The following is a 12,799-nucleotide window of genomic DNA, read 5'->3' on the forward strand; positions in this document are numbered from 1 at the left end:
ATGTTTTCCCTCAGTTTAGGCCAATACGTATTCTTCTACATATTTTTGGTAAAAAAAATCGCAATAAGCGATTGATTGGCAAAAGTTATAGCGTTTACAAAATAGGGGATAGTTTTATGGCATTTTTATTAATAATTTTTATTTATTTATTTTTTTACTAGTAATGGCGGCGATTTTTATTGTGACTGCGACGTTATGGCGGACACATCAGACATTTTTGGCACATTTTTGGGACCATTGTCATTTATACAGCAATCACTGCTATGCAAATGCAGTGATTCCTGTGTAAATGACACTGGCAGTGAAGGAGTTAACCAGTGGGTGGCAGTGTAGGGGTTAAATGTTCCTAATATAGAACAGGGGAAGAGGTAACCAGCCTCATAGGACTTTTAAGGGTATCGATAATTACATAATATAGGAAGAACCCCATGTTAAGTGTTCCTAATGGTGTGTTACTAAGTGTGGGGGGCTGGGCTTTGTTTTAGTGAACACTGATTTAGTGAACACTGATCTCTGCTCCAATCACATGGAGCAGAGATCAGCGTCACTTGTTGCTAGGCAGAACTAGGCAGAACGGGGAGATGCTGTTTACAACGTGAGACGATCGCGGGTATGCCCACAGAGATCGAGTTCGCGGGACCCTAACCAGACTCACGGGGTCCCAACTGGCATGCGAGCGCGCCGGCACGCTTGCGATGGCAAGGCGGCATTTAAAACTGGACGTACCTGTATGCCAGTATGTCTGCCCGTGCCATTCTGCCGACGTACATCGGCGTGCGCCGGTCAGGAAGTGGTTAACTTACAAAATAAGTGTCAGAAAAAGATTTCGAATTTAAGTGGTTAAACTTCCTGCATTTACAAGTTGTTAAAAACGGACTGCCTGGATTTTTTCTTTACACACAGAAGTTCAACCCTTTGATCTAAGAGGAAGAGTTAGTTACAATGTTTCATGTTAAAAACTTGGCAGACTGCCCGGATGTTTTGACAGCTGAGTGAGCAGATAATTCTCTCCAGTTGTTATATCAAAGAATCAGCAAACTCTGCAATAGAGATCGTCAGGGGGGTTGAATCGAGATCACAATTTTTTAATAATTAATTGTGCAGCTCTAATACATAGAAATTTATTAACTGAGATGAAAGCATGTGGAGGGGGCCATTTGGTTGGTGTCAAAGATGGAGAAAAGGCACAACGAGACCAATGAACTTGGTATTGTATTTATTTGTTTAAGTGAAAGTAATAAATAACATATGAACAGTAGCAAGGTTCTTGTTAAACAATACTCAATGCAATTTGGTATCAGAGTCTCACTGACACAGGCAACACAGATGCAGTAGCTCTCAGCAATGTTAGTTCATTCCAGCACTCAAAGAGGAAGTCCATGCAAAATCTAAAATCCCTGCATCTATAGACACCAGGGATCTAACACTAACCTCTCTATCCCTGTAAAGAAAAGATGAGTATACATACATTTTTGGAAGCCGATCTGACCTGCTCCGACCCGATCTCCAGCGCCTGAAGCTCTGCAGAGGACACGGACCACGACTGTGAAATTAATAGGAAGTGACATCACCCATAGAGTTACTATGGGGCTTCCGTTGTCCTCTGTTTCCTCTGCACCCACCTAAATAGAGAAGCCCCGGCTGACAGCTCAGTGTGGGATCCGGTCGGTACGGGTCAGATCAGCTTCCAAAAAGGTATGTATACTTGTTTTTTATTTACAGGGATAGAGAGGTTAGTGTTAGATCCCTGGTGTCTATAGATGCAGGGATTTTAGATTTTGCATGGACTTTTACTTTAAGTTGTCACCTTAATAAGGCTTATGTTACCAGAACAGCATCTGAGCAGAGGGGTGGCTGCTAGGCAGTGTAGCATTGTGAGTGACACTTTGGAGCCCAACTGCAAGATCTTTGTCACAGCATAAAGTCCCAGAAATAGCAGAGATGGTAGCAGTATTCCTATTCTGTCTCTCCTTGCCAGGAACCTCTCCCTAGAGCTAAATACAATATCCCTACCCAGCGTGGATCCTGTACCATATCCACTTCTCAAATGTGTGCCAACTGCAGTTGAGGAATGTTATTTATTAGAATTACCCTCACTGAAGATGGCCACTGTTCCCCTGGAGACACCTATATAGGCTTCAAAGGAACAAGGTTGCTCTCATCCTCTATTCCCTTTGTAAAGCGGTCAGCAATACAGCACCACCTACTGAGGGGAGGGTAACCATGTCTGCCCCCAAGCATTCTGGAGAATACCCTTGTCAGGACCTGGATCTGCACCTGCAACCTCTGCTGCATCTGGCAGTATCTCTTCTTGCTGAGCCACCTGAGATGTTGGACCTGGACAATTCTTTTGACAATCTTGCCTTAAACATTGTTTCTGGTAAACCGTGAACTCTTTGCCTCACCTATGAACCTCCTATTAAGCCATGCCTTTGCACTTCCTGTTTGCCAAATTATTGTGCCCTCTATGAAAAGTATCTCTCTCTTGTCACTCCTGCTGCCATCTGTATATTTGCTACCAGTCGTTATTGATCTTTGGCTTATTCCTCAACTACGCTTCTAATTGATCCCAACCTGCAACCACTTGTTACAAACCTTTGACTTGTTTACTGACTATCATTCTGCTTGATCCCTACATGCTATCTCTGATACTGGACCCTGACTTGCTTACCTCCTGGTGGGGCAATCCTGAGGCCCACAAACTGGTACTAACACTCAGCAAAACCCATCTCCACTATCGGGAGCTCTGGTAAATATCTGTTAGTGCTTAGATGCCACGTTTCGGGTGAGCCTGCATCATCTGCCAGGATAACCTGCTTATATACTTATCCTGCTGGCTGATGGGCGTCTCCCTGTTGCTATAGCTACTGGTCTCTGAGCCTGACCCTTGACTGTGACAACCTTTATAAAAACTCAATAGTATTAGCTCCCATACTTGTTTATTTTGATAGTCTCCTTTTAAAGATACACCACTAATATGTCAAATGTATATTGTTAAAACATTTGTAGCCTGTGTACCAGTGATTCATGCTCTATAGCTGATGTAGATGACATACTTCCTGAATGCAGGAATCATGACAAGAAGACAGTCTTCCGAGCTTGTCGGTGTTCTTCATTGAGACCCACATTACAGACAGGTGCCTTTTAAGCGCATATATAACATTACAGTCCTGCATTCTTCATCAGTTGTGTTAACAGACTGAAGGACTAGCCTGCCTAAATTATGAATGTCTGCAAGGGTCGCTTTTGTTTTAACTTGTGCCAGATAGACATTTATAAATTTAGCAGGTGATTGGCAAAGTGCCACAGGCACACATGGCATATGGCTTCTAATTTTGGAGTTTTTATTTACTATAGTCTAGAGCAGAGCAAACTGTATGTTGAGGCTGAGGGATGAGGCTAGGGTGTAAAGGAATCCTAACAGTATGTATGTTTTTGCAGATCTGGAAAGTAGCAAAAGTAATATTTTGGTTATAACCTTATGACTTTATTGCTCTATTAAAAACCAAATAAGCAGACCAAATCTCTACTTGATTAACATGATAAATTTCATCTTACATGGTACTCCTGGCTATTGTTCCGTTATTTAAACCAATACCACCTGCTTATGGCTGAACCCTTACTCTAGGGGGAAACATTACATATTTTTATACCTAGATCATGGCCCATTACCTGATTGCTCATAAGGAGACTCTAGGAGCCTAATGAGGCTAATGGGCCTCACCCCTCCTCCACCATCTGTGTATTCTCTCCATCACCACAAATCCCTCTGACTCAATCTCCCACCACCCCGAATTCCCCCTTCTTCCCCCCCCATAAAATGCAGATCTAGAACAATATATTCTTGGTACAAGCAACATACGAAAATATTTCTTGCTTATGCACTGTTATTCAGACCTCCCATACAACCACCACTGGGCTATCCAATGTCTTTATCTTATTTGTACAAAGTTCATGTCACGTTTATACCATATGTACTATTTGTCACTCCTGTATTGTTTTACTGGAAAAACTTTATTAAAATTCTGAATAGTAAAAAACTGAATAAGCTAATGATACTATTTACATGAAATTCACACTAAACATTTTAGATTGTAGTTTCTGAAGTTTGCATATGTTATATCTACTTGCGTACATGTTATAAGAAGTGATGTTAACTAGATTTTCAGCTTTCCAGTCAATGCGCACAGAACCATGCTGACATTTTTTTATTTTTATTTCTAGGTATGGTAGAAGACTACAGGCCTCCATTCTATGATGTTGTTCCACATGATCCTAGCTTTGAGGACATGAAGAAAGTGGTCTGCGTTGATCAACAAAGACCAAATGTTCCTAACACCTGGTGTTTAGATAATGTAAGTAGAAGAAATCATAAAGTGTACAATAAAGTAGATCCCAGAAATTTGGATGGGATAGGATGGGTCCAAGGCTAAAATTTAGTCACATACCCCTACAAGATGTTTTTTGTTTTGTTCTTTTTGATATATATATAATATATATATAATATTTTTATCCTTTTTCTTTTCCTCAGTAAAAATGTATTATTGAGTGGTTGCTTACGTTCCACTAAAAATAGATTTGCATTATTATGCAGAAACATTGATCCAGTTTGGAGCCATTCCAGGCTCTAGAAGGATCCCAACCATATTGTCTGGATCCAGCCAGCTGCCCGCTTGACAGCTGGCTCTGACAGCTAGCTGCACCCGCCCCCTCTCTGGCCCATTGCTCCAGTAAGCGCTGGAGCGGCAGAGTGGCGAGCGATGTCTAACAGTCACTGCTCTGCTCCAAGGAGACTGAGAACTGAGTAAACAGCGGTCATGTGATCTCTCAGTTCTCGGTCTGAGCGCATGGGAAAGTTGCAACATCACACCAATGCTGCAGCATTGAGGTGAGTATGAAGGTCTTTTTTTGTTTATGTACCCAAAAATTCTTCTGGGGAAATTTAGATTGCAGAAAAGAAAATCGATCCATCTATGGCAGGCTTAAGCAATTCTATTTAAGTGTATGCAAACCCAAAATTAATTTTTCAGTATGGTTAGATCATGCCTCACCGTAAAACAGTTTTTTTTGTTTATGTACCCAAAAATTCTTCTTTTATGCCGGCCATAGATAGTTTGAATCTCAGTCGGTTAAGCAGAGACCGGCCAAGATTCGAACCATGTATGGGCAAGCTGAATGTGTGCTGGCAATACATGGGTTAATTGATTGATCAACTTGGGTACAACCAGCCTGTCAGATTTTTTTCATGCAAGTATTGCCAGCACTTATAGCCTCTAGAAATTATCACCGTGTGTTCTCCCGGCCAAGACGGCTCCCCCTGCCTCTCCGCCCGAGGAGAACACAATAGCTCCACAGGAAGGATTCCTCCATCAACACTGACTGTGTTGATGGGGAAATTTAGATTGCAGAAAAGAAAATTGTTCCCTCTATGGCAGGCTTAAGCAATTCTATTTAAGTGTATGCAAACCCAAAATAAAATGTTCAGTATGGTTAGATCATGCCTCACCGTATACTGTTTTCTTAAGACAGTTATTGTTTTGTGAATCTGTTGCAAAGCTTTTTTACCAGGACATCCTGCCAGTCACGGCACCTCTTGGTGCAGGCTGATAGTGCTAAGCTGCTGCCTCTTAATTAGTAGTAGTGTTGTAAGCATGTAATAATCACCTTCAGTTGGATTGATTGGCAGCCCAATTGCCAAATGAAGGAGCATTGATTTTAGGCTGACAACTATTGTTGGCTGGATCTCCAGCTAGAAAAAAAAAGCTTTTTAGAAGCGTGTTTTTCAGAATTTTCCATGTGTATTCCAGCTTCAGGTGTTTTTGTTTTAGCCAGTGGAAATCCCTAGGTGAAGGAAACCATTTCGTACAAGCTGAAAAATGGCTGAAAAAAGTTTGAAAATGCTAAATTTGAGTAATTAATTCATTCCCATTGAAGTCTATAGAGCCAAAAATGGGCAAATCTGCCTCAAAAATAGCTCATGTACCTTTTGGAGTATAGGGCATTAAGCTACAGGCACTTGAGTGCTCATATGTGAATAGCCACCATTGAGGATTTTGGATGTTGAAGTTTTTGGAACTTCAACTTCCACGCTACAAAATGCTCAGGTTTGGATAGGGCCTAACATGCAAACAATGCTGTGGTATTTCTGATATTTGTTTAAGACTTTTCCATGTCACTTAGTTAAACAAATGGATTGTACTGTTACCAGCAGTCCCTGCTACTATCTGGAGGTAGGATGGATTTACGTGAAGCATATCCTACTTTACAGCCCACGGAGGCATTATGTCCAAATTATTCATGAGAAATATAAAATAAGTGCTGTTCCTTATATGTGCACTAGATGGGGCAGAGACTTCCCATCAGTGCATGCACTGTATACCAGCCTTTCTCAACCTTTTCAACGTGGAGGAACCCTCAATATAACTTTACAGTCTCATGAAACCCTTGCCAATAATTACAATATCTACAGCTCATAGTACATTAGTGTGATGGTTACTGCAAAGAATGCTCCTTACATGTTGGGTCATTGGGAAGGATTCCCCCTTATAGCTAGCTGAAAAGTAAAAAAATGTATTGGTTTCAGTGGTAACTCACTTGAGTCACAAAATGCTCATTGTTCAAGGAACACCTAGCAACCCCTGAAGGAACCCTAGGGTTCCAAGGTGCCCTTGTAGAGAATGGTTGCGCTATAGTGCAATTTGTAGATCATCCTTTGCATTCATGCATGCAGCAATTTTTTTTACCATTTGTAGTAGGCTGAGTGCAGTGGCAGCCAATCCATTAGGGGCGCATGGGCGCCACCCCCCATCCATGTATCCGCCCCCCTAATCTACATACAGGGCGCCGGATGCATGGATTCCAATGGAGGGGTGTTTTTTTAAAGCACATAATTAGAGCTAGAGGCTCTAATAAGCTTCAAAAAATGGTGGTCTCGGGCGCAGAGCACTGCGCCCTGAGCCCACCCAGTTGTGTGACAATAGCGAATGAATATTCACCATTTTCACACTGAATCGCCTCCCTGACGATCAGGAAGCAGGACATGAGACCCGTTTCCCCATTGGCCAAAATGACAGGTGATCCTGTTGGACTCCTAGGAGGAGGAGAGAGGAAAGCATAGCTGGAGGAGAAAACCGGCCGACCCACCTGCCACCACTGTGACCATGGATGGCTCACCCACAGCAGCTCGGCCAGCAACAAATGTGTCCACAGGCAAAGGTGGATGTGGTGGTCAGTCCTCAGACAGGGCATAATTTCCCCTGTTTAGTGAGTTTGCCCATGCTATCAAGCCACAGCATGCAGAGGAGGTGGTGGACTGGCTTACTAAACCTTCCTCATCTTTGTCACGCAAGCAGAGGCAAGTGTGCAGTCCCCTGCAGTTGCCAGAGTGGATAAACCTGCCTCCTTGTTCACATGTATTCCTGCCATAGCCCCAACATCAGCCATTGAGGAGTCAGCTGCGTTATTTGACCACAGCATCAGCCACTTGTTCCTTGATGATGTCCAGCCATTACTGGATTCAGATGTTGGTTCTGAGGTTGAGGATGACAGGAACATGAGCCTAGAGAGAGGGAGGAACACTGGTAGACAAATTGCCATTCATGTTCCCCAACCTGCAGCGTATTGCCAAGTTGTCTCCATGAAGATGGAGATGGAGATGATGATGATGAGGAGGTCACTGATGTGACTTGGGTGCCTGATAGAGCAGAGGAGAAAACTGAAGGTGAGGGGGCACAACCCCAAGGAGGCCAACATCAAAAAAGAGTAGAGAGCAGCCACCCTATTCCACCTCTATAGGGTTACAGTGGGAAGGCACCCCCGACACTCAAAGAGTAATTTTTCTGCACTTGTTTGACAGGTGCATATCATGGCAATTTTTTACAGCAAGGCCAATTCTTGCTTTCATCAAGAGTACCTCTTTAGGCTTATGGAGGGAAGGCGCCACTAACACCCAAAAAACAATTTTTACGCACTTGTTACTTCTATACAATATCAAAGTGACACCAGAATGTATCCAAAAAATCGCTAATCTTGTTCCCAGTGCACTACATTGTGGCCTCATCATACAAAAAAATGTTTTTTTTTGGCTTTATAAATGCAATTATTGCTGCAGCAGATACTAGACATGGTACCAGTAGTGTATTTAGGTTTTGTGCTGCCCTCGGCCTGACTAAACTTGTGTACCTTGTGTACCCCCTAATTTAAATATGACCACCCCTTCCTGTCAAAGCCACACCCATTGCTGTTTAAATTTTCGAATGGGGACACTAGTTCTGAGGGCCTGGCGGGGGAGGGAGGGCAAAGGATTCCCTTAATTTGCATAGATTTCCTCTCACTTCCTGTTTGGCTATGGGGCAGGAAGTGAAGGAAAATCTCTACAATGGGACAGGGATGGTAGAAAATAAACTGACGGGGGCTATAACCCTCCCTTACTCTATTCAATGATAGAAAAAATTACAAGTATCGCCTCAGATAGATATAGTTTTACAAATTATCCAGTACCATCATCCACAAATTTTAAGATGCAAAGGGGTTTGGTGTGGGGGTATTGAGGCAGCTGTCCACGCTAGCCTCCTATAACCAACCCAAACCAATAGAAGTTGGACTATACCGGTACTTTTTGTAACAAAGAAAAGAAAAAAAGAAGTAAAATTTAAAAATGTATCAATGTTTAATGAAATGAAAAAAAGAAAAAGAAGGAAAATACATAATTACGGCAACACTGACTACTTTACCTATAACTGCACGTTACGGGAATTGTTCGAGCATTATAGATTATCATTGGAGAAAGAAAAAAAAAATATATATAAACTTATGAAAGCTAGCGTGGACAGCTGCCCCAATACCCCCACACCAAACCCCTTTGCATCTATTCAATGATAGATTGATATCCAAAAAAAGTGTTCCCTATAGTTCTACTTTAAGCACAAATTTAGGATAATTTTATGGAGAGAAAAAGGTAAAAATAGTGTAGCGCTTCTATGGTGATAAGTGTAATCAATATAAATTAAAAGGATAATCATATAACAGAGATCATATGAATAATATGGATGGGTGAAGAAAAAGTCCAAAAATGGGCACAAGTTTCCACAATGCAGCTGGCACGAGGATGGCCGGACCGCCTCAAAGCAGGAGGGAGATCCCACTAAACGAATGTGTCCATGTGAATCAGCTTGTCTATAAACATCAAGGAAGGTAGATAAATACTTCTTACCAACTCTGTTGGACTCACGCAGTCGTATGACAGTTGAGTCTGAAAGGCTTGAGGTCACAATCTGGGACCAAGGAGTGGATCGGGGGAGGTCCGTCGAACTGGTGAGGAAACTCCAAACGGCTGTATGCCCGATGATGTATTTCACAGATGGAACATCAGGATAGTTTATAATCCAGCTCAGACGCGGCCCATTACACACCGATACTCCAATCTCCCCCAGATGGGGAGGAAGATGTTTGGGGGTTTAGACCAAAAAGAAGAAAGGGGAAAAGAAAAAAGGGCTCCACATGGTGCGGGTCAGACGGTATAAAATAGTAATTTATTAAAGTCAAAAAATTATTAATGACTTAGTGATCACAAAAAATGGAATAAAATGGAACTAAAAGCAATGTAGGGTGCCAACAGCTAGCCCGACGCGTTTCGACACATATGTCTTCGACAGGGGCATGTTGAAGACATATGTGTCGAAACGCGTCGGGCTAGCTGTTGGCACCCTACATTGCTTTTAGTTCCATTTTATTCCATTTTTTGTGATACCGTCTGACCCGCACCATGTGGAGCCCTTTTTTCTTTTCCCCTTTCTTCTTTTTGGTCTAAACCCCCAAACATCTTCCTCCCCATCTGGGGGAGATTGGAGTATCGGTGTGTAATGGGCCGCGTCTGAGCTGGATTATAAACTATCCTGATGTTCCATCTGTGAAATACATCATCGGGCATACAGCCGTTTGGAGTTTCCTCACCAGTTCGACGGACCTCCCCCGATCCACTCCTTGGTCCCAGATTGTGACCTCAAGCCTTTCAGACTCAACTGTCATACGACTGCGTGAGTCCAACAGAGTTGGTAAGAAGTATTTATCTACCTTCCTTGATGTTTATAGACAAGCTGATTCACATGGACACATTCGTTTAGTGGGATCTCCCTCCTGCTTTGAGGCGGTCCGGCCATCCTCGTGCCAGCTGCATTGTGGAAACTTGTGCCCATTTTTGGACTTTTTCTTCACCCATCCATATTATTCATATGATCTCTGTTATATGATTATCCTTTTAATTTATATTGATTACACTTATCACCATAGAAGCGCTACACTATTTTTACCTTTTGCTTGTTGAACTTTGTTTGTTTTTGGTGTTGGCTGCTGTTTCGGCTGTTGTGGCCGTTTTTTTGTATATATTTGATTATAGCGCAGTGTTTTCCCCCTATTTCTAATTTTATGGAGAGAACTAAGAAGATATAACCATGCCAATGGTGCAGCAGAGCACAGTGAGGAAGGTTTTGTGGTCCAGGGTGATAGGACAGTCAAAATTAGGAGCGGTGCCCCCCCCCCCCACAGTTGCGGAATGCCAGCCACCTGCATACCGGAAACAGTGTGGCCGCTTTATGGGGGGGGCGCTAGACTAATTTGCCTCTCAGCCCAGTCCGCCCCATAAGACTGGCGCTAAACTAACAGGGACTCTTTCCATGCTGCCCCCTTGCAAAGTGCTGCCCTAGGCCTGGGTCTTGTTGGCCTAGACCAGGATACAGCGTTGCATGTTGCATATCTTCCACTTTACAGGAAGACTAAGGGGACCCCCTAGGCACTATATTGGAAGGAATTTTTTATTTTTAGGCTTTTTTTTTTTCCACAAACTTTTTTTTTTTCCACAAACTTTTTTTTATTGATGCATGTCCCCCAGGGCAGGACTCAGACCCCTATAACCATTGTATGCCAATTACTTGCATATAAGCCTTCAAAATTGATTTTTGACGTTTGAATCCCATTGACTTTAATGGGGTTCGTTATTCAGGTCCAAACTTTCACAGTGTTTGATAGTTCTGGTGCGAACTGAGCAGGGGTCCATTCAGCCCATCCCTACTGAGCATTAACGTGGTTCTAAACCGTGATAGAACTCCCACATTTAAGGTAAATGATGGAGGATACTAGCAGCTACATATAAAATGCTTTTGGCAAAGCCAAAGCAGAGTGGAGCTGTTTGTCAAGGCCTTGGTCTACCCCCTTACACCCTCAAGCGGATCCAATCCTTGACTGACGGCTCCAATCTACTTTGCGCGGCCTGCTGGGAAAACCTGAAAAAGCTGAGGTGACATCACAGAACATGTGACCCGATCCGACTTAGCCCCGGCCCCAACACGTTCTACAGCATCATAGCCAGTAAGGGGATTTCCTCCACAGTAAGCAGCGCGCAGACACAGCTTTCCAACAGTACATAGAAGAAGAACTTGTGCAGTATAGTAGCAAAAGTGCAGAGGCTCTGAGTCGACAAATCGTTGCCAACACACTATTGGTGACTGCCAGGCGGCACAAGTAATTTATTTATACATAATGTTTTTGGGGCTAAACAAAGGGGACAGACACATTATAGTAATTGAAAATTAAAAAAGAAACCACTCTTAAGGTAAAAAAAAGAATAACAAAATACATTTCTATAGTGACAAAAGCATCGACTCTACCATAAGATATGAACAGTGCAACCCAAATGAATCATAAAGGAGTCGTGTTACTTATACTGATAAAAATGGCAAACATAAACAATAAATGTATGACACGTGCAAGATCCGTGTGTATGGTGGACATCCATCACTATTTTAAGAAACATAATGGGATGAATGCAGGCTTACCAGCTTTATCAGACCCTCTAATTAAAGAAAGGTCAGCAGAGCATGTGGCCAAACAACCTGGCCAGTGTCTTCCAGAGGCTGATATTTAGACAGTGATGATCAGCCCAGCATTATCCTAATAGGTTCATCCCCAAACATGAAAGAAAATGCTCCAAATAGTGTAAAAGCTTTTGACTCAATTTATTAAAATTAAAATTTCACTTACATCCATTTATAGTAAATAGTGCCTGAAAATACAGCAGACCACCTGCACTTCCCGGGAATGAGAACACTCAATGACGTCAGCACGTTGCTCTGTCCTACGCGTTTCATCACATGTGATATCATCTGGGACACGGGAGCCATGCTGTGCCATTGCTCTATATAAACATTATATGTGACCAAGCCTTGATCTGAGCAGCAGGATGTCCTTCCAGAATGGCAACCAAGCCTCCATTCGAATTCCGACTGCTTAAGACTGGAGAGCAGCTATTATATTATTATGATATTAAAATATTATAGTAATTATTAGGAAGGGTGTGCTTCTTTTTTTTGAGTTTAGCAACCCTTTAACTATGTCTAATGCCATGTACACATGACCGGACTTTCCAGAATAAACTCTGACGGTCTTTCCGACAGAGTTTCCAACGGAGTTCCAACTGTTTCGAACGCGATGGCGTATGACAGGACTAGAAAAGAAAGTAGTTCAATAGCCAGTAGCCAATAGCTGCCTTTGCGTCATATTTGGTCCGTCGGACTAGCATACAGACAAACGGTTTTCCCGATAGGAATTGATTCCGTTGGAAAGATTTAAAAAATGTTCTATTTCTAGGTCCGTCAGAATTTTTGAAAAAAAAAGTCAACTGAAGCCCACACACCATCGGAATATCTGATGAAATTATTCCGTCTGGCCTTTTCTGTCGGAAAGTCCAGTCATGCGTATGTGGCATAGGAATAAATAAACACAATTGCACCCTTTTGATCTACACTTG

General features: G+C 42.5%; 1 protein-coding gene across 2 annotated transcripts in view; it reads left to right on the forward strand.

Annotated features, from left to right (window-relative positions):
- Positions 1 to 12,799, forward strand: part of ACVRL1 (activin A receptor like type 1) — a 129,851-nt gene that overhangs the window by 99,665 nt on the left and 17,387 nt on the right. For both annotated transcript variants that reach the window (XM_077483276.1, XM_077483277.1), the window contains exon 9: positions 4,225 to 4,355. In XM_077483276.1, the coding sequence (XP_077339402.1) occupies positions 4,225 to 4,355 (131 nt within the window). The remainder of the gene's footprint in view (positions 1 to 4,224; positions 4,356 to 12,799) is intronic.

This window comes from Lithobates pipiens, unplaced genomic scaffold (genome assembly GCF_037356315.1).
Source record: "Lithobates pipiens isolate NorthernLeopardFrog02 unplaced genomic scaffold, aLitPip1_a1.2 Scaffold_16, whole genome shotgun sequence".
Taxonomy (NCBI): domain Eukaryota; kingdom Metazoa; phylum Chordata; class Amphibia; order Anura; family Ranidae; genus Lithobates; species Lithobates pipiens.